Here is a 22,058-nt window from a genome sequence, read left to right on the forward strand (position 1 = left end):
TCTGTTGGCCGATCCATTGATGTTTGGGTCTCCGATGCCTTTTCTCCAGCACTTTGTTGGTGACAGCCATAACAGAAGACTGGAAACAGTCCTATAAATTGTTTATTTGCTTGTGTTCAAGGCTTTAATCTGCAAGAGCAGGAGTGGGCAAACTTGTTGGCCTGAGGGCCACATCTGGGTGGGGAAATTGCATGTAGGGCTGGGGCAGGGGGTTGGGATGTGGGAGGGAGTGCAGGGCATGGGAGGGAGTGGGGTGTGCAGGAAGGGGCTCAGGGCAAGGGGTTGGGGCAGAGGAGGGGTGTGGGGTATACAAGGGGGCTCAGGGCAGGGAGTTAAGGTGCAGGAGGGGTGTGGGAGGAGGCTCAGGGCAGGGGATACGGGTGCAGAAGGGGGCTCAGGACAGGGGTGCAGGGAGGGGGCTCAGGGCAGGGGGTTGGGGTGCAGGAGTGGTTTGGACTCTGGCCCAACACTGCTTACCTTGAGCAGCTCCAAGGTGGCAGCAACGCGCAGCGGGACTAAAGCAGGCTCCCTGCCTGCCCTGGCCCCACGCCACTCCTGGAAGTGGCTGGGACCACGTCCCTGCGGCCCCTGGGGGAGGACGGGGGACAGAGGGCTCTCCTGCGGGTACCTCCCCTGAAGCTCCCATTGGCAGCAGTTCCCTGTTCCTGGCCAATGAGAGCTGCAGGGGGAGGTACCCGCAGGTGAGAACAGCACCCGGAGCCCTCTGTTCCCCCTCCCCCAGGGACGTGGTGCTGGCCACTTCTGGGAGTGGTGCGAGACCCATGGCACCACAGGGGTGGCAATCCCGTGGGCCGTATCCAAAGTCCTGATGGGCCAGATCCGAGCTGCGGGCTGTAGTTTGCTCACACCTGGGCTAGAGCATCAAATCGTTTGCAGATTTCAGCCTGGTATACCATTTTGACAGTAGCCTTAGCATTTTAGGGGCTTTGGAATTGCATCATCTCCTCTCTTCCAAGATTCCCCCACCCAAAATAAATAAATACAACCTAAAATCCTCTACAGGATTTCCCTGCATAAGATCATGCTGGATCTCTCTCTCTCGGGGTTGGGGCAGTGTTTTGCAATGTTGTTGTAACCGTGTTGGTCTCAGGATATTAGAGGCTCGAAAGCCTGTCTCTTTCACTGTAGAGGAGCGGACTCACCCAGCAGCGCCTCCTGCTGTTGACTTCCAGGAATTAGCTCGTTCCAGCTCCAGAGCTCCCTCTGCAGGCTGGTGATCCGCCTGTTCTCTGGCCCCCGTGTCCCTCCCTGGAGGGGGGTGCTGCCCCCTGGCAGTAACCCCACAATCTTAGGGTCTCCCCTCCCCGGGGACCCACCCACCCACTATTCCCACCTCACCTCAGTATAAGGCTACTGCCAGTCAGAGTCTAGCCCCACGCGCTGGGGCAGACTACAGTATCAGCCACTCATCACTGGCAAGGTTGGGTTTGGACCTGCTGCCTTTGCTTACCACTGGGCTGCCCTCTTCCACCAGTACCTGTTGGCCCACTGCTAGGCCACAGCCTGGGGCTTTCCAGGCTGGAGCTCCCCAGCTCCTCTGCCTTTCCCCAGCCCTGCTCCACTCAGGTACCCTGTCTCAAGCTCCCTGCAGCCAGGCCCTTCTCTCTCTCTGAACACAGAAAGAGACTGAGCTCCTGGCTCCCAGCCTTTATAGGGCCAGCTGGGCCTGATTGGGGCGTGGCCCAGCTGCAGCTACTTCCCCAATCAGCCCAGTAGCTTTTCCCTTTTCCTCAGCCCTCTGCCAGGGCTGTTTTAAGTCCTTCCGGGCAGGAGCAGGTGACCACCCTGCTATATTTACCAACAGAATAAAAGGTCCAATAAAAGATATTACCTAACCCACCTTGTCTCTGTTATACATGTGTAAAGTACTTCAGCTATCTAGTTAATAGGCTATATTAAAGGATACAACATCGAAGCAGAAGATGGGGGAGGTTAATTAAGTAACGTAGTTCTGAAAATTAGTGTCCATGTACCCTGTCTTGTATTTTATATTAAGTAAAGTTGAACAGACACTTGTAAGGCAGTTACTTGTTCTGAACAGCATGCAATAGATTTCAAGTACAGTAATCTGAAATTGAAGGAACTAGAACACGGATAGCCTATTTGTTTTCTGAACTGTAGAAAAGTACAAAATGTTTCTTTCAAGATTCTGGATTTCACCTTACTGAGTTAGTGGTTATCGGTACAGTATCGTATGGGTAGAGATTTTTCTGTCATTTTAAGAGCCAGTGTATTTAGCAAGTATCAAATTTCATATTAGTATCAGCTAAAGCATATTGGATATCTGAGTAGTTTTTGTTTCTTTAGCCTTGAGAAGACTTGCAGCAACTGAGTTAGGAGTTAGTCATTCTATAAAAAACAGCTAGGTTGGTGATCATACCACCATCAAAATGAATATGCAGGTTTACCACAGTTTACCTTTATTCGTTTACCCAGTATGCATGCCCACTATGTGTTGCTTTGGGACTCATTGAAACCCCATTGAAGTCAATGAGGAGCCTCTTCATTAGTTTCAGGGGGCACTGAATCACACCCTTTGTTAGTCCTATTGTACCTTGCACAGTTTCACTGGTTTGCTGTTGTGTGGTTCACCTATTATGACTGATCATGCAGGTCATCGGTGCCATACAGACACAAATCTCTGTTGTGCTTGTGGCTTTGATCATAGACTACACCTCTTCAGCATTCTGGTGGACTTGTGCTGAGCTTAACCTGCACACTGCTCAGCAGCCGTAGAATTATGGTTTCTGTTTCAGTGAACATCCTGTTTTCTGATTTGCAGCCTAACCACATTTTTGCTTGTTCTCCCCTTTTCTAGTAAGCACATTGACTAATCGGGACTCCATAGCTTGGTTGCATGGATCTTGTTTTCCTCACTGGAATGTATGACACTGTGTGTGCAAAGAGGGGATTCTACATATGTACTACCATCTCTTTGTTGTACTGTTGAATCCGCTTTTGTCAGTACCTTTCTGACCCACTTGATAATGAATGCACGGATTCTGCAGTTTATCTCATCATGTATCTCAGCTCTTACACATGCATCCTTCCTACTGGAGGGGCTAGTCAAAATATGGATATACTCCTGTACTGCCACTGCCACTTAGGCTAGGTCTATACTACCCGCCTGAATCGGCGGGTAGAAATCGACCTCTCGGGACGCGACAATCGATCCCCGAATCGGCGCTCTTACTCCACCAGCGGAGGTGGTAGTAAGCGCCGCCGACAGAAAGCCGCAAAAGTCGATTTTGCCGCCGTCCTCACAACGGGGTAAGTCGGCTGCGATACGTCGAATTCAGCTACGCTATTCACGTAGCTCAATTTGCGTATCTTAAATCGACTCCCCCCTGTAGTGTAGATGTACCCTTAGAGATATACTTCTCTCCCTCCTCTTCCCCCCCCAAAAAATCTTAAATGCAAATTTTGGAAGAAAACCATAATTTGGTCATAAGTTATAATGTTCAATTTACATAGAGCTAAGCTTGGACTGTTTCTTGGCAGTAACTTTGGAGTGTGAACATTATTTCTTTCCCAAGTGGCTGGCTTTCTACAGGAGTCACTTTTCTAGTAAAGATATGCTGCAGTTTTACAAAATTATCTTTAACTAACTATGGCCACCAGCTTTATAGCTAAGTGACACAATGAGAGAATTTCAAGGGATTCTTGACTAAATTTACAAATATCTTTTCCAAATATTTGGTAGTGCCTATCGATATACTGATAAGCTGCCTCCACATTCTTTATGTAGGCTGACACTTATCAGGCCTTTTGTTTTTAAATCCAGGTGGCTTTTTTAACTATTTCAGTAGTTGGATGATAAAGCAATAACTATGCTTGAATTCTCTGTTTATCTTTTCAAACTGTTTTTATGAGTGAATTTTATCTATGCAAGAAGATGAAAGTATTTGGAAAAAGTGATGTCACTTTATTTCCCTGATGGGGTTTATTGAGTCTGTCTCGGAACCATAAGGTTTCTTCTTGTGTTTTAATCCTTCCATTCACTGCTGCATCTCAACAACTGTCCCACTAGCTGAGGGATAGACTGGAGATGGCTCCTGTCACAATAGTGCTGCAGTAGACCGAGAGATTAATGATCTGCTGTAAAGTGTATATGTATGAGAAATCATCCTGCCGGGGTCTGTAGTGTAGGAAAACCTCGATCTAAGTTCACATAACCAGAGTACACTTTGTAATCGTCAGAAAGTGATCAGGATTTCTTTGTTACAGCTTCCTTGGTTCAGCAGTTACTCCCATAACCACAGGAAAGACATTATGGGCTTGATTTTTAGAAGTGCTGAGCACCCACCACTCCAGTGAGAGTCAATGTGAGCATCTCTGAGTGCTCAGCATTTCTTGAAATCAGGCTTTATATGCTGAAAAGCAGAAGAGTGAGGTAGTGGTTAAGGGAAGACCTCAGGTGCCATTATGCCCCTGGCAATGTTGATTTGTGCTTTTCCTTTCAGAGGTCCCCCCCCCTTTTTTTTTTCATTAAGAAAAGACAAACCGCTCTTTGAGGCTAGAAGCTGAGACTCTCCATTACATAAGAGTTGCTCAACCCCATCCAAGAGAAAAATAGGGCAGCAATGTGCATTGTGAGATGTGATTTCTAAAGCACACTAATGTATTGCACATTAATTGGTCAGTGCAGACGCAGTGGGTGCACACTGAAGGATCCCTAACGTGCTTCTGAAAGCAGGTGGGGGAACCTTTAATGCACACTGGCAGAGTCCTCACAGACCAATTAGTGTGCAACTCATTAGTGTGCTTTAGAAATCACACCCCCACAGGGCGCATTACCCAACTGTACAGGCAAGCCAATAGTGAAAATTGTGTTTAGGATTACTGTAGCCACAATCCTGCAATGAGATCTGTGGGGTCAGACCCCTTTGCCAATGCAAAGCACCACTGCAGGATCAAGGCCAAGATTGCAAGCCCTTTGGGGGCAGAGACTTCTTGTTATTGTATATGTGTTCAGTGTCACTCTATAAGAATAGAGCCCTGGTCCCTGACTGGGGCCATGAGATGATACTGCAATACAAATACTAAATAATAATTACTTGCATACACATGGTGGAAACAGTAACTTTGGAATAGGCATGCACATTTAAACATGAAAATCTTTAATAAAAGTGGCCCATAAATATTGTAACAGCCATGAAACATTTATTTTAGCAGATGGTCATGTATTACTGTATATTAACGTTAGGACTTAACCACAAAATAAACACTGACTGAGTTTTTGAAACAATTATGTTTATTAGTTTTGAATAAAAACGAGATTCTGGGAGAATGTCCTAATTGCTCTCTTACAAAGAATTGATCTAGTATCAGAAGACTGAATCAATAATAATAATAATAATAATAAACACCTCTGGCTGTTATAGCAGAGGTTCTCAAACTGGGGGTCAGGACCCTTCAGGGGGTCGCGAGGTTATTTCATGGGGAGTCGTGAGCTGTCAGTCCCCACTCCAGACCCTGCTTTACATCCAGTATTTATAATGGTGTTAAATATATTTAAAAGTGTTTTTAATTTATAAGGGGGGGGTTCACACTCAGAGGCTTGCTATGTGAAGGGGTCACCAGTACAAAAGTTTGAGAATCACTGTATTATAGAGTACCAGACATTGACATAGTACCTATGAATTTGCTTTTGGCAGGTACAGTATGTTAAGGTTATGAAGGCTGGAGCAGGCTTTTAAAAGGTTCGTTGAATGCACAATATAGCAAAATTGTGCAAGATAATTCAGACTACATTGAAGTCTTTGGGTTTGTCTCCACTAGACTTTTTGATTGCCAATTAACTGGAGGTAGCTAGGTTTTTAGAGCCCTTTTGTTCTGGGTTACAAACATTTGTACTTTACCCAAGGCTGAGGCATAGCAATAAATTAACTTGAGGTAAAAAATTCTAGTGTACAGCTACCCTTTTAGAGTTGCCAGATCTCTCAGGATCAGGATCTTAATTGACAGGTGGAGTCAATGTTTCCAGCTTGGACGTGTATTTACTCTGAATTGTTTGAATTTACATTTTAGATTCACAGAGAGGTTTTAGATTAACTGGAAAGGTTGCACTGTTTGGAAATTGGTTAAACTCTAAAAGGTATTAAACAAACTTCTGTACAGTGCAGCCTCTCCAGGGCATTGTTGTTGAAAGCCATCAAATTGGCATGTTCTCATCAGGCTGTTACAAACTATGTTTATTGTAAGGTTTAATTAAGTTGAAAGTTGGGTTATAGTAACCTTATTCAGGCATTAGAGACTTGGAATAAGGGTGTACTGTTTGCAGCAAAAGAGAAGTGTGATAGTCTCAAAAAAATGCATGTGGGGGGAGGCATAGTATATACAGTGTCACTTAAAATGCATTCAGATGGACTCTAACCTTATTGCACTGACTATTCCAGAGAGCATATGAGAGAGGCTTAGTACTGTATTTTAACTACCTATAATTTGATCTCCTTTTTCTCAGGGTAAACAGAATAGCTACAGACTTCTCCAAGTTTTCTAATTGACAGCAAGTGAAGTTCCAGATTAATAGGTTTTTTAGGGCTTAATTTTCTCTCTGTTCTTCAAGGAGTCAGTATCCCTGATTGAGAAAATAATTCCAAGCTTCACAAGGACAGAAACTTTATTCCACTGGTCCAACAACTTGAATACAATTGTGTCACTATACAAGAAACTTCAAGCAAATGTTCCATTCAGAAACCTTACATAATCCTAGCTGGTTTGGGTTTCCTACAGTTCTGAGCTTTCCCTTTTTGATTATCATATGATCTGAAAGAAGGCATAGTATTTCAGGTAGAGAGTCTCACAATAACTTCTCACAATAAAGCAATTCAGTGCAACTCTTTTATTAGTTTGAACAGTATCTGCAGAGTTCTCTTCATCTGTGGCTTTGATAAAAGAAGCTATTTAAATTTAACCAACTTGCTAGCTTAACTGATCCAGGAATTACAAGCAGAGTATCATTTTGTTTTGATAATGGAATTTATTACAATGGACTCTATCTACTGTTCTTAAATGACCTCACTTATCCTTTCTGAGTCATGGACATTTTATGACTTAAAGCTGAGTAAAATCCCACACAAACTGATATTTTTTAAAAAGGTTTTTACCTATTTGTATTCAGTCTGATGGAATTCCTTACCCCCAAAACATCCACAGAGAGTCCGTCTGAAGTTATATAAACCAAATGTAAGCCTCCTCCCCCATCTCTTCCCATAATGTAACACAGGGGAGTAATGCTGATGGGTGGAGGATGGCAATGTTATCTGCCCTTTTATTGAGGGGATAGACCTGCCTTTTCTTACAGAAATTCACATATGAATTTGGATCCTAGTTGAACCTTGCCTACTATTGGGTGTCCAGAGAGCAACCATAGCCTGTAGAAAAGAGTTGTGTGTGGTTTTTGTTTTGTTTTGTTTTTCATTTTTGCCATCTTCACTTGACAAAGAGGTTGCAACTTTTGCTCTTGGTTATGGACTCCACTGTAGTAATCCTCTGTGCCTTTGTTACTTTGACTGGCTTATTGCAGCATGCTCTGCATGGGGTTGCACTGGGAGACCATTTAAAAACTTCAGGGAGTGAAGAACGTGGCTGTCCACCCACGTAGTAAAATTTCATACATATGCTCCACTGACTGCATTGACTTCCAGCTGGTTATTTTGAATATTTTGACCTACAGTGCCCATTAAGGTTTGGAGACCTCTTCTCTCCTTCACAGATGAAGTCATCTGGGGCACTTCAGATGTCAATCCCATAGCTTTGCATGTCTCAGGGCCACTGTCAGACATTTCCAGTGCAGGGTCCTGATCTCTGAAACTTGCTTCGTCCCTCTTGGTCCTACAGATCCTGAGTTTGTCTACCTTTTAAGGCACACTGCAATGCATATCTGTTCACTTACGGTTTGCCTACATAGGGAGATTGACTGGCATTGCTATAGCAGAATTATGCTGAAGAATAGTAATTGTTCTGAAATAAAGTCCCTTTTATTCCAGAATAGCGCATCGACATGAGGAAGTTATATTGGCCTATCCATAGCAAAAGAATTATTTCATTATAGCTATGCTTGTCAATTTCCTCATGTAGACCTGTCCTAAGTGGATGAGTTGACCTGAGAAGAGTATTATGGCTGGCAGGTACAACTAAATCTGTTTGCATACATATTTTAGATTGTTTGTTCGCCTGGGTGCCCAGATCTCTTTGGAAGCTTCAGTATATGTGTCGGAAAAATAAATAAATGTACTGATAACTAGTATTAACTGGAGGATTTCTAATGATATTTATTACTACTTTTTATTCCAGGAATGCACGCCAGAGAAACTAGAATTAAAAAAGAAGATTTTTGGTCAGTTAGATCTTATTGTCAGTAATGATGTTATCCTAAGCAGCTCAACTTCCACGCTTTTGCCTACTAAGTTGTTCACTGGCCTTAAACATGTGAAGCAGTGTATTGTGGCACATCCTGTAAGTACTCCAACAGACTCTGTTAATTGCTTTATGTTTAATCCTACATGTTTAATCTGAGTTTTAATACCAGGGTGGTATCCTGCAGGCTGCTGAGTGCTCCTGAAAGAAGCCTAGAGTGCCCAAGGGCTAATGCCGAGTGCTCAGAATCTGACTTTCCGAAGTGTAGAGGGTTCACAACTCCAGCTGAAGTCAGCAGGAGATTCAGGTACCTGAAAATAAAGCCCCCTGTTAGCTCAGGATCTGTGTAGAAAGGCTTCTGCATAACAAGAAGGATGGTCCAGTGGTCTGAGCACTAGTCTAGAATATGAGAGACCTGAGTTCAAGTCCATGCTTGGTCACAATCTTTCTGTGTGACCTTGGGCAAAACACTTAGTCTCTCTGTGCCTCAGTTTCCCCATCTGTAAAATAACTGTATTTTCCTAATGTTGGACTGTGAGGTGTTCAGGTGCTGTGGTAATGAGGGCTTTAGAAGTACCATAGATGGATAATTTGGCAAAAGGTGCACATTGCTCACTAAAGTCTGCACTTAGATGAGCACAGTTGAGGAAAAGTGAATGGGATTACAATTGCAGTAGGGGTTGGGGACAGCATTGATGCTTTGTTACAATCCAGTGTATGCAAATACTATGTGTAGTGGCCATTTATAGCATTTCGGGTGCTCTTGCCGGACAATACTATTGTTCATGAGAGCTGCCCATATAAGAACTTGAGAGCAGGGCACGAGGATCAGCCACTGACAGAAATGTGTCCATGCCCATGCAGTCCTTGAACTTTCTGCTGAAACTCACATGGGTGCCAGTTGTCCTGTGGCTCCATGGAGTGCTGGAAAGGAATGTGGGTACAATTTCCAGCTGTTTATAGGACTTTCTTTCAGAATTCCAGAACTTTAATGAACTGTTTATTTAATTATTCCTTAATGTTTACATAATAAAGTTCTTGATTGTGGTGAGAAATGCTGCTTGGGATTGGGATATGGCTGGGAGAGGTTTCTCTTTTGTTAAATGAACAGGTGTAGTTTTTGGAGGCGCTCTATCTTGTAGCTTTCTTGGAATCGTGTTTTATGTGACATTCACTAATGCACCCAGAGTATGTTAGAGGGACAGGTCAATATAAATTAGTAAGTAAAATAAATTAATCTTGAAAGAAGTTGTGTAGACTGCTTGGAAGTGTAGTTCACTTATGACAACAGCAAAATTATTGCAGAAAATCTTTCCTTTGAGATGCTGTCTTGAAAAGAAGTATGTTATTTATAATCAGCATCTGAATAACAAACAGTTTTGAAAATTAGAAATGAATGAATTTAATTGAATTGGCATAAAGTAAACTGATAATATTGGAGTGAACTCATGCTTGGTGTAACTCCATTGACTTCTATGGAGTTAAAGCCGTGGTGGATTTGGCCCCCTTGGTCTGATTTTTGATATGTTGAGTGCATGCCATTCTTGTTGTGATCTGGCTTTGTGACTGCCCTGTACTTCTGAAAATCAGGCCCATCCTGTTTATTGGAAAAGGCCCATTCTGTTATAAAATTGTACGAGCAGAAATAGGCTTTAAATTTAATTGGTTCAATGTAACAATGTTAATTAATACAATATTTTTTTTGTTGGTCCTTGTCAAGGTAAATCCGCCCTATTACGTGCCACTGGTTGAACTGGTTCCCCATCCAGAAACAGAGCCTTCTACAGTGGATAAAACCCATGCCCTGATGAAGAAGATTGGACAGTCACCCGTCAAATTAACCAAAGAGATAGATGGGTTTGTTCTGAACCGTCTTCAGTATGCAGTTATTAGTGAGGCATGGAGACTCGTGGGGGTACGTGTAACTTCGTTTTCTTAGGTTACTAGTTTTATAGACACAACAAACAAAGAATATTGTAGTATTTAAATTTCCTTTAGCTTTCTGTCTTCATCATTGTTAAACATTCAGCCCCTTAGATTACATAAAAATAAAGACAGGTATGTAAATTTTACAAAAATTAGAAGTTTTGATGCTATTAAATACTGAAGACCGAGGAAGAAAAGCTAAATGATAGCAAAACGAGAAACACTAGAACTGTTCAAAAATATGGTCATTTTCAGCATAGCCAGAAGAGCAAGGTTAAAGGGTCAGAAACCACAATACTGATTTTCAGGTTGTCTCTTCATTTCCTGCTGCTTTGAGAATGTTGTTGGCATACTTTCTGCGCTCAGTGAAAGGGTAATGAAAATAATATTTTAAATAGAAATCCATTTACCTTTCAGGAATTCCTCTCTCGGGTAGCTATTTGATACTGGTATTTAAAGACAGATTTCTCCACCTCCTTCCCATTCAGACTTTTAGCTCATAATCATCTGTTTGTGACACTGCAGCTTTTCCCAAAGCTACATGTTCTGTGCCACAAAGTACAACCTTTCAGCAGGAGGAGATGAGTAGTGCACCCACTGTTACCGTGGGAGATTAAATTGTGTTTTGAACAGGGCCAGTTTTTTTTCTTGAAGAACGTTCTGATTTCTCAAGCTGTTTAAAAATAAAAAAGCACAGGAATCTCAAGTTGGTATGTAATCATAATTAGAGTAATAATAACTCGATGTTTATCTACTACACATCTTGAAGGATCCCGAAGCACTTTACACATTTTATATTTATATTTCAGTTCACCCATGACTGATGCACAGCCTCTGTTCATGGTCCCACAGGAAGACTGTTTAACAGTTTAGATCAGGAAGTGAATAAGAAGGCTGCGTCCAGTTTATACTGTACTATGTTGTGGGGTATTGACTGACCTTGAATGTATAATGGGAATTGCTTTTTATAAACAAATAATTCTGACAAATAAGTTCAAATAGTGAACAAAATGGTGCTTAAAGTTCTGAAGTATAGGATATTTCAATATTTTCGTTGAAGAAAGTGTAACAATGCTGTGATTCTAATTGCCATGTATTATGATATAGGTTCCCCTCAGATATGTTAGTTTTAAGTTGGCCTCCATTTGTGTTAAGTGGGATAATAAGACAATTACTCTGTCTCAAATCAAAAGAGAGTGAAATGTAGTGAAGTGTTTAAATCATTGATAGTTTAACCCCCAGGAACAGAACACTCATCCACAAACGTCAGGCTGCACTCAAGTTTCTAAGGACAAACGTTCATGGGGCCATTTTTAGAGTCTTTGGTTCATGCGTTCCCTATGTGCTGGAAGAGTTTGGAGTATATTTTTGGTTATTTTTTCCTGAATTTCATTATCAAAGCCCTCAGGGAGACTATCAGCCTTCACTTTTTCCAGCAGCCTCATAAGTGAGTGTATAATGCCTGCAGCTTTGCAGTCTCCCCAATGGATAATTGTCTCAAGTGAGGCTGAGATTTGGAAAGTTAAGGACCTTACTATGGCATATGTTAATCATGCTTGTCGTCTTCTACTCTCAGCACCTAGTCTCACTTTTGTCTGCCATTATACTTGTCATAATTTCAGCACTTCGATCAGACCCCACTGACTTTGTTGTATAATTGTATAGTTCTTCTCTATATAGAGATGCTTGTATTACTGGTATCCACACAGTTAATGAACAATGTAGATTAATAAGTGCTTGGGTACCTTGGTGATATGTACCTTTCCTTTACATACCTAAGACACAGACAAATCCCCTCCCACCAAAAACCTATATACCTGCAAATGCCTTGCCCTGGCGTGATTCTCCAGCATTTTTACGTGCAGGGCAGGTGCACTGTGGACCTTTAAATAGATATTGAAGAGTCCTTTGTCTGTCATCTCATCCTCTGTGGTTAGTGGATGGATCTATTTTATTTATACTTTGTCAGTTCCGATCCATCAGTCCATTAAGAGGTGAGCTTTGAGGAGGAATTTGGAGGAAGGAGATGGAGGCTGCATGGAAAATGAGATTGAGGATATTATTGCAAGGGGAGAGGAGACATTAGGGAAATCACAGAGGTGCTAGAGGATGCAAAGTGGACATGAAGGGAAGCAAAATTAGAACAACATAAATCCTGAGTGGCAGAGTGGTGCAAGAGGAAAATGTAGGAAAAGCGGTGGTATGTAGAGCCTTGAAGGTGAGCAATTGGAATTTGCAAAATTAATGTGGAAGGAGATGCAGAGCCTTTGAAGAGACTCAGGAGGAAGAGGATGTGCTCAGAGGGGCAGGAGAGCATCTGGCTCCCTCAGGGACTATGCTTTAATGGACTTTCCTCCGTATTTTGAACTTTTGATCAAAAATATAGAGTCCACAGTTCTGAGCTATTTTTATTCCAGATGCTTCCAACAGCTCTCGGAAAGCTAATGAATTCCTCTCCCCCTCCCTCACCCCCCCCCCCCCAGTGTCTCCAGTAACATAAGTATCACATCAAAACCCTGGAGTCGGGTAGTACTGAATGCTCCCTATTTAAAATTACCTTTAATGATGCACAATTTTAAAGTTTTTTGAAAGATCATTTTTTAAGAACTGCATCCTCCTCCCAGAGCTTGATTACTTTATGCTGGAAGTTCTTTGCTGCAGTCAGGACAAAACCGAACTGAGAGTTGGGGTATGTTAAATGAGCTTTTCCTTAAGCATGTGTGAACCTTTTTTGAAAGATTCCTTTAGGATGGCCAATTTTTTAGTTGTTGGTGCACCCAGAAAAGTACACATTACCTATTTCTCCCACAAAATCTGTAATTGTGAGTGCAAATACTCTTTTGTGGTTCCAAAGTGAATTACTGCACATGCAAATCAGTAGTAAAGCACGTTGGGCTGTGCATGCAAATATAGGGTATTGTAGGCATGTGTGCACTTTTTATGCACATGTTGCTCCCACAGCTGCAAACTTTTGCTCGCTACACTCAATATCCAAAATTCTGGTTTCTGTGAAATAATGATACTAGGACTTTAATTGTTCGTGGCATTGTTATATATGGCCAAAATGTTCAAATTTAAGTGTGTAAAGTTGGGCATTTACAATAAGTATATTTAACCACCAAAATAAGTGGCCTGATTACCAAAGATGGTAAGAACGCCAATCCCCTTTGAATTCACTGTAAATTATGGTTGTCCAGAATTTCGGAAAACCAGGCCTCCAGCTTTGTGCCTAAAGATGGATTTAGGTGCCTAACTCTGAAAGTTTTGGCCGTATTTGACAAAATACTGACTGTAAAGTGTTAAGAACTTGAAAGATCCTAGTTAATTGTTAAAATGTTGACTTACAGTTTTGCATTCTCTAGGTTGCTTTTAATTAGAGTTGAACTTTGACCACTAAGGAGATAGTGCTGACAAAAAGGCATGCAACTTGCTTGCTTAGGTTTTACCCAAACCTCCAAGTTTCACATCCCTGCCACCTGCCATTCTGTTCTCTTATAACATAACTATATTTCAGATAATTGTGGTTGTAATCTTTAACCACTTGATGACTAAATTTACATTCTGTGAGATTATACAAATAGAATAACTCAAGTATTATTGGGACATTGTGATTCCTAACATTGCCCACTACTTTCTTGCCAACTTTTGCAATTTTATTGCAAGTTCTGCAGTTCTTGGTGTTTTTCTAAATTCCCCATGTTGCTATGTGAGAATCTCAGCTTTCATTTAAAAAAAAAAAAGTCACTTTCTGGCCCTCAAGGATGAGGAGAAAATCTTGAAAATGTGAACTCTAAAGGTTCAAAAACAAGTTAAAAGAACCCCCAAATATATATACGTATATTGTGCCAATGGCTTGATTTTGGGAGAGGGGAGTCTTGATTCCCACGGGTGTGCAAGCAAGGTAAGGCAGTGGTCACGCCTGCTTGGGGGCAAAGGGCATCACTGGGCATGCTGGCTGGTCAAACAGGCTAGTGCTTAAGGGCATGTTGTGTTTAGAATATGGGTGCCTCCTGTGATTTCTCCTCATCCACTACACCCTGGCAGGGGTATCCATAATTTAGCCTATAAAGTATTGTTGATGGAAATGGGCTAGTAGAGATACAACGCATCCTTGAAGGTGAAATCTGATTTAAGAGCTGTCATTAAAAACTATACGGTTATTTAACTTGTTTAAATTTGGTGCAGTTTCTCTCACTTTATGCTATTTTTCAGTGGTGATCATTACTTAGCATGAACTTATTCATGGCACTTTTATGTTACACAGCCAAATTCTGTTCAGTTATATAGGAGCAATCCCACTGTTGTCAGTAAAAGGACTCCAGTGTAACCTTGGTTCTGTTCCTGCAAACTCTTACACAGCTGCAGAAAATACACGGTCACAGGCATAAGTCTTTCCAGGACCGAGGTGTATGTGCAGAATTCAGCTCAGAAGTATCAGAAAATTTTAGAGGAGAAATGAACATACAGTAGAACCTCAGAGTTACGAACACCAGAGTTACGAACTGTCTGGTTAACCACATACCTCATTTGGAACTGGAAGCATGCAATCAGGCAGCAGCAGAGACAAAAAAGCTCCAAACTAAATACAGTACAGTACTGTGTTAAACATAAACTACTACAAAATAAGGAGAGATTTTAAAAAAAAGATTTGACAAGGTAAGGAAACTATTTCTGTGCTTGTTTCATTTAAATTAAGAAGGTGAAAAGCAGCATTTTTTCTTTTTGAAAGAACAACCATAATGTTTTGTTCAGAATTACAAACATTTCAGAGATACGAACAACCTCCATTCCTGAGGTGTTCGGAACACTGAGGTTCTACTGTATGTATCATATACATCAAATATGTTAAGTTTAATGCCCTGTTCTGATCTTCAGCACTTGGCTTTCATTTGGTGATGTATCTTGCATGTGATTTGAAGGATGTTAATTCCCACTATTTTGCTCTCTACAGTATTGCAAAATGGCAGGTAGGAGAAGATTTAGTTCAGGACACATTTTACTGTTCATTTTATATTGTGCTATGGTTAAAGCAAACTTAAGGAAACAATGCAAATACATCTGCATAATTAAACAAGTAATCGTATTCCTCTATAAATATGCACTGCATGCAAGGAGGAAACAGGAATTTTTTAATCGTACTGTCCTAAAAAGAATTCCTATGGAGCTGAGGATGTTGTCAGTGGTCCATCCCCTGTGCTTTCCAGAGCCTGGTTCATCCCCACAATAGATCATGCTCTAGGAGATGTTACACTAAAGCAAATGGTATCTCTTATCAAGTGCTACAATGTACAATCAATGTCAGGGGTTAAAGAGAAATTTAGAATATTTAAAAGTAAGTAAAAGAAGTGAGTTTTAATGCAAAAAAAATCATTTTGTCCAGTGAGTCCAAGGTTACGATTAAGAGAAGATTATGGTATGAATAAATTACTGACAACACAGTTTGCTAAACCTGTTAGCATTTTCTTTGTTTCTTTGCTTTAAAGGGATGAGAAGCTAAGGAAAACTGCTTACTTTGTGCATTTCCTAATACCTTTTAAAGGTGAACTGCAAAGCAAAAGTAGAGTTCATGTAGAGTTTTCTCCCCTCATTTATGATGTAGAAGATAGCCTTTAAAAATATTCTGCTTGTTTTTCCACATTAGGAATATCAAGCCTCTTCTCTTCTGGAATCCTTAATTAGGGCTAGGTTGAGATAGAGCTCAGGTTTCATCCTCTTATGATATCACCATGCAGGTCTTTGAATGATCTTGCTGAGGTCCTCCAACAAAGAGAGGGAAGTCTAAACATGATGGGGTAGATCCTTAGTTGAATCCAATAGAGCTATATCAGAGTTTAGATCAGCTGAGAATCTGCTATGGTATTTTTAGAATAAACAAGCACGTGATTTTTGTGGGCAAAACTCTGAAGACTTTATATATTTCAGTTAGTTGAGTTGTGAATTCTTAAACCTCTCAAAATTCTAGATATCTTGTTAAAATTGAATATTTTAAACACATGCATATTACACAGAAAAGAGGTGATACCTTCATTGCTTTTGAGCAGGTGCATTGTTGAGCCAATTTTAATGCTAGCCTTCCATCACTTTAACCTCTCAATAATATGTATGAGTTTTATGTACACACAGATAAGACAAAATTCTCTTCTCCAAATCTAAGATGTTTCAGTTTACATTTGATTTTTCTTATACCCATTGTCTGGGTCAATATTTACATATTTCTGTTGCCTCAGCACATTACAGTGTGGCATCCACCATGAACTTAGAAAACATAGAAAGTAGAAAGTTCTACAGCTTCAGCACTTGTAGTTGCACATAGTGATTATGACTATAAAATGTTAGGTGGGTGTCTTCTAGTTAATAGAGAACTTGCTTGGAGAATTCAGAAATAAATATAAAATGATGCATGTTTTTAAGATGATCATCACCTCAGAAATAGTGGGCTATGCCCTTATTCCAGAAGAGGTCAGTTCTATTTGATTTAGCTTCTTATTCCCTGATGATCAAAAAAGTACCTTGAATGCTTAGTTAACAGGTTCCTAACCTCATGGTGGTAAGAGTCCCATGTGTTTTCTCCTTTCTTGGCATGGCAAATAGGCTATTCCTTTCTCTTCTCAGTAAACCCAGAAGAACAGTATGGATTAGATTTCCACAGGCATAGCCACACCTGAAGGTAGGTAGGGTGTGTGTGTGTGTACAGATACTTGTGCACAAATCAGGGTTTGCATATATACATCAGAGTTTGTATCAAATCAGGTACAAGCACTTCTGAAAATCTGACTCTATTTTTCCCTGCTACAGAGGAAAAATTTAAAGACGTGGGTTCCTTTCTCAGCAGGATCAGATAAACACTGTGGGCCAAATCCACAGATGGTGTAAATGAGTAGCACTCTATTAACATCAATGCAGCTATGCTGATTTACATTAGTTGAGCATCTGACCCTGTGGGTATGTCTTCATTGCACAATTAATTTGGCTTCTCACCTGGGTTTTAGCCCACCCCCTCCACCATACGCACAGAGAAATTTCTGACCTGAGTTTGGTGGTGCTTTAAGCCTGGACTTGCTTACCCAGTTTGGGCAGTGGGTTAGAGCCAGAGCTTCACTTTAACTTGAGCTACAACATTTCTTCCCCCCCCCCCCACCACCACCACCACCACACACACATACTTTAGAGTGAACACACAGGCAAAAATCACTCAAGTGCTGATAGTACTCCAGTGCCCTTCCCACAGTTCCCCCTGAAGGAGAGACAGGTTCTCCTGCAATTGACTGGGAAAGAATCCTGGAGTATCTCAGCAAAAAGATTCCTGGGATGTGCCCCCAGACACACATGTGAGAGTGCAGAAACAGGGAGGACACAGTTGTGCCGATAGAGCTTTGCGATGGGAATGCTCATACTTGGGCTACTTTAACTCAGGTGCTGAGACCCAGATGCCAGACTAACCGTACAGTGAAGACATACCCTGTAAGTCTTCCTTTTGCACCCAGAAAAGTAGCCACCCAGCTTCATCCCTTGCTTTTTTTTTTTTTTTTTTTAAAGAACATTCCATCGTAGGCTTTCTACTTAATGTGAGAGACAGTTCAGATCTTTGCTGCCAAAAAACACTCTCCTCCTCCCCGCACCCGCTTTATTGTTGTCTCTTAATGAGCCACACCTGAAGGTTCATTAAGAGATCTAGCTCCTTTCCTGTTCATATGGTTCTGAAGTGTATACACTCCATCACAGTATTCCATTAAAAAATCCAGACAATTTGAAACTGTTTGACTTAAGTTTTAGTGGAATATTTCACATGAAACTATCCCAGCAATAAAATGTGTGTCTGAAATGGGGTTTTACAGCTATGATGCAACAGTTAAAAGTAACGCACCATCATTATTAGTCAGCAACATGCTCATGTGCAACTGAGCAAGAATGTTTGTGTTTTGCATCCAAGGATAGTGTACAAGCAATTTACATAGTTAACCACAAAGGCATGAGTAACATGGCAACTTTGAACAGGCATGTTTTATTATATTTTGCTTTTAATAATCTCTTATCGGCTCCCACTCAGCATGCTTCTCAGCATGAAGGATGACTTTATCACAGTCTTCTAAATACTGCTCTGCTTTGGGGCAATGGAAGGGAAATATGCTTAGATTAGTATTGTTAGGTAAGATTTGCTTTTAAGGAGCGTGCTGCAAAACATCCACAAAGGGAATTATGTTCCAGGGGAAAAAATGGGTATTCTTGTTCTTTTTGGTACTTAGATCCTGAAAATACGTCGCCCCATTCCCACCCACTGTCAACCACAGCCCACCATCCAAAATCCCCAGTTCCAAAGATCTCAAAGATTTCAGCAGAGTTTTTAATGGTTAGTGACGGGGCGGCTCCAGCACCAGCGCAGCAAGCGTGTGCCTGGTGTGGCAAGTCGGGGGAGGGGTGGCGTGCCAGTTGCCGTGAGGGCAGTAGTCAGGCAGCCTTCACCAGCACGCCTGCGAGAGGTCTGCTGGTCCCGTGGCTTCGGCAGCATTTCGGCGCGACCGGCAGATCACCCGCAGAAATGCCACTGAAGCCGCATGACCAGCGGACCGCCCGCAGATGTGCCACCGAAGGCTGCCTGACTGCCGTGGTTGGCGCGGCAAAAAACATAGAGCAGTCCCTGGTTAGTGACTAGTCTGGAAACATTTGTTGAGGGACCAAATGGGCACAGTTTTTGTCACTCTCAGTTTCTAGGTAGTACCTTAGCTGGGGTACAGTTAATTGGGTTACAGTTACAGTGTTCTGTTTTTTCCATGCAAGTTTCTCTATTGCTCAGAGATTGATTCTGCCAAAATAGTACTCCAAAAGCAACAGCACATAATCTACAAAAATGATTATCACTGAATAAATCCTATTTCCAATTATATTGTGAAGCGCCAAAGGAGCTATACGTTTAACATTTTCCAGAAAGCCTGTTGGCACCCTGCAGAGCACTTGCCTGTTTAAAGCAGTCAATGAACTAACAATCAGCATGTTAGGTTAAGGATACTTTTTATGGTGGCTGGGGACAATAATTTTACTTAGCCACCTGTCAAAATGAGTCTTTTTTTTTTTTTTTTAACTGACTTGCTTTTGGTTGTGAGCGCTGAAGAAATACATAAATAAAATATACATTGTTGATGAAGTACTACGTATCCATGTACTGTAACAGTTCCTTGGCGGTATTATCAGGTGCTCAGATGCTGTGATGATGAAGGCCATACTTGTACCTAGACAGACCGGCAGTCTTTATGAAAGTGTCTTGAGTCGACTTGAATAATTCATTAGTGGTCCATATAACAATATTAAACCTATCCCTTTTAAACAAACAGCTGTCTCCTCAGTCTGCTGAGGACTGTCTCTGCGGGGCACTGAGCTAGGGAGCCTTGGGCCAGGTCTAAACTTAAAACTTTTTCCAGTACAATAATGTTGGTTAAGGGTGTGAGATAGATATATTAAACTACAGCTTATTTCATTTGGGGAGCTGATACAAAGTTTTACTGGCAAAAGCAAGCGTTTGCTGGTATAAGCTGCATCTAGACTAGGAGAGTTTATCCCTATAGGTTTAACAGCAAACCTTTTCTACTGTAGACTAGGCCTTAGATTCAAAATTAGTAGCTTTACCAATTGATCTAAAGGGAGTATCCAATAACTGCCATCAGCCACTGTGAGACAAGACCACCGGAATGAGATGTTTAGTAATATGCTGTCTGACGGAAGAGAGGCAGACCATTCAAAGTCTGTCAGAAATCCCTTTCTAACACTATTTTGATTTATGTGTCATAGCAGCACTCAGACTGCACAAGCATTTGTAGTCATAGCACTTCAGTATCACTTGCCTCCCCCTACTCCAGATTCACAGTGGTCCTACTTTTGCCATACTTGGTCAGTATGTTTCATGCTCCAGGTCCCTGCCTGTGTCTGTGTTTTAAGGTCACCCATCACCAGGGGTGCCTTCCATGAGAAGTTAACACAGAAGCATCCCTCTCTTCCAGGCTTGCTCATAGGAACAAGCTTCATGTTATTGTTGGGATTTTCATATAGATCAGCTATATTATACGTTTTTGTTTTTAATGGGAGGAACAATTAGCATATCTCAAAGACTTTTTGCTGTTGTAATCCTCATCCTTCCACTTTATTTCCATTATCATCCTCGCTGTGTTATATCTTAGATTGTAAGATCCTTGTTGCAGGGACCTATAAATTTATTTGGTAAGCACTGTACACACCCGCAGCATTGTATAAATAACAGTGGAATCTGTTTGCAGTTCCTTATCATTACTCCATCTTTGTACAGTAGCATGGGACTATATTGCAAAATCAGACAGCTGGGCTCTATCTTATTCAAAAGATAGCCATAAAGCTGTAGGGAACTCTTCCTGCCACCCAAGATCATTTATTACAATAGTCGCTTTGAGATAGTTTGGTCTTGTTTCAAAAATTGAGGACTTTTGTTGATTGATGATCAAGACCTTATTATAAATGTCAAGCTGGTGTTTGGAGTGGTTCATATGACATGGCCACAGAAATTGTGAGGAGTAACAAGGCAGTTTTTCAGGAGGTAATGATCCGCTCACACTTTGGCCTGGGCTACGCTAGCGGGGGTCCGGGGGGGGGGGGGGGGCAGTTCAAACTAAGATACTTTGACTTCAGCTACGCTATTCGCATAGCTGAAGTCGAAGTATCTTAGTTCGACTTACCTGGCCATCCTCATGGCGGCGAGTCGACTGTCGTGGCTCCTCCGTCGACTCCGCTTATTCCTCCTGCCGAGCTGGAGTACAGGCGTCGATTTGTGGATTGATTTATCGCATCCAGATGACACACAATAAATCGATCCCCAATACATCAAACACTACCCGCCAATCTGGTGAGTAGTATAGATGTACTCTAAGGTTCTTGAAAGCAGCATCAAACTTGAGCTCCCTGTTAGAACTTTTTCCCCACCATGGAACTTGAGTGTACATCTTAGGATTCTGTAATTTTCCTCTATATGAAACCCAGTGACAGTTTCAATTTATTTTCTGTTTAAAAGTGGGTTACTCGTGGCTCGTCTAGTCTAAAGAAGGAGAAGGGAAGAACTGGAAGCCCTGTCATTTGGGCCTTTGTTACCAGCCTCTTGCAAAGACAGTCATTTTTCTGTCCATTCAGATTGCTTTCATAGCAATGAGGTGCACTGGCTTCACTCCCTAGCCTCTGTACCTCTCCATTCTCAGTTGAATAGCTTTGACATTCCCTGAATATTGACAGGGATCTTTATTTCTCTAATCATTATTATCTGTTGTTTTATTTGTATTACAGTGTTACTCGGAGGACCTTTGAGACAGAATAAGGAGAACAAGGTAGTGGCTTCACTGGCTAGTTTGGGAAGGGTGTTCCATACATGAAGGGTGGCATGAAAGAAGGTTTAAAGATGCCAGTGGGAAAAATTGAACAAATGGATGACTGAGGCTAATGTTGGGAAGTGGGGTGGATGAAGGGGCAATGAAGTGAGGTACATGAGCAGAGAAGGAAGGAGGAGCGGAGCTGTGCAGGGCCTTAAAGATAAAGACAAGAAGTTTGAATGTGATTAAATGGAAAACAGGGGAGATGGTGGAGGGATCGAGGAGATGTGTGACATAGAATGACAGGACAGGAAGGTGATCTCAGCAGCTGTGTTTTGAATGGACTTGTTGAAGACAACATAGGTGTCTGCGAGGCCAGAGGAGGAGGTGGCAGTAGTCAGTCTGGGAGATGAGGGCTTGAATGAAAGTCTTAGT

At 41.6% G+C, this 22,058-nt stretch overlaps 1 protein-coding gene across 3 annotated transcripts in view; it reads left to right on the top strand.

The window, feature by feature from the left end:
- Window positions 1-22,058, top strand: part of CRYL1 (crystallin lambda 1) — a 67,940-nt gene that overhangs the window by 26,009 nt on the left and 19,873 nt on the right. For all 3 annotated transcript variants that reach the window (XM_054015479.1, XM_054015480.1, XM_054015478.1), the window contains exons 4-5: window positions 8,320-8,481; window positions 10,103-10,297. In XM_054015479.1, the coding sequence (XP_053871454.1) occupies window positions 8,320-8,481; window positions 10,103-10,297 (357 nt within the window). The remainder of the gene's footprint in view (window positions 1-8,319; window positions 8,482-10,102; window positions 10,298-22,058) is intronic.

The sequence above is a fragment of the Malaclemys terrapin genome, chromosome 1, assembly GCF_027887155.1.
Source record: "Malaclemys terrapin pileata isolate rMalTer1 chromosome 1, rMalTer1.hap1, whole genome shotgun sequence".
In the NCBI taxonomy this organism is placed as follows: domain Eukaryota; kingdom Metazoa; phylum Chordata; order Testudines; family Emydidae; genus Malaclemys; species Malaclemys terrapin.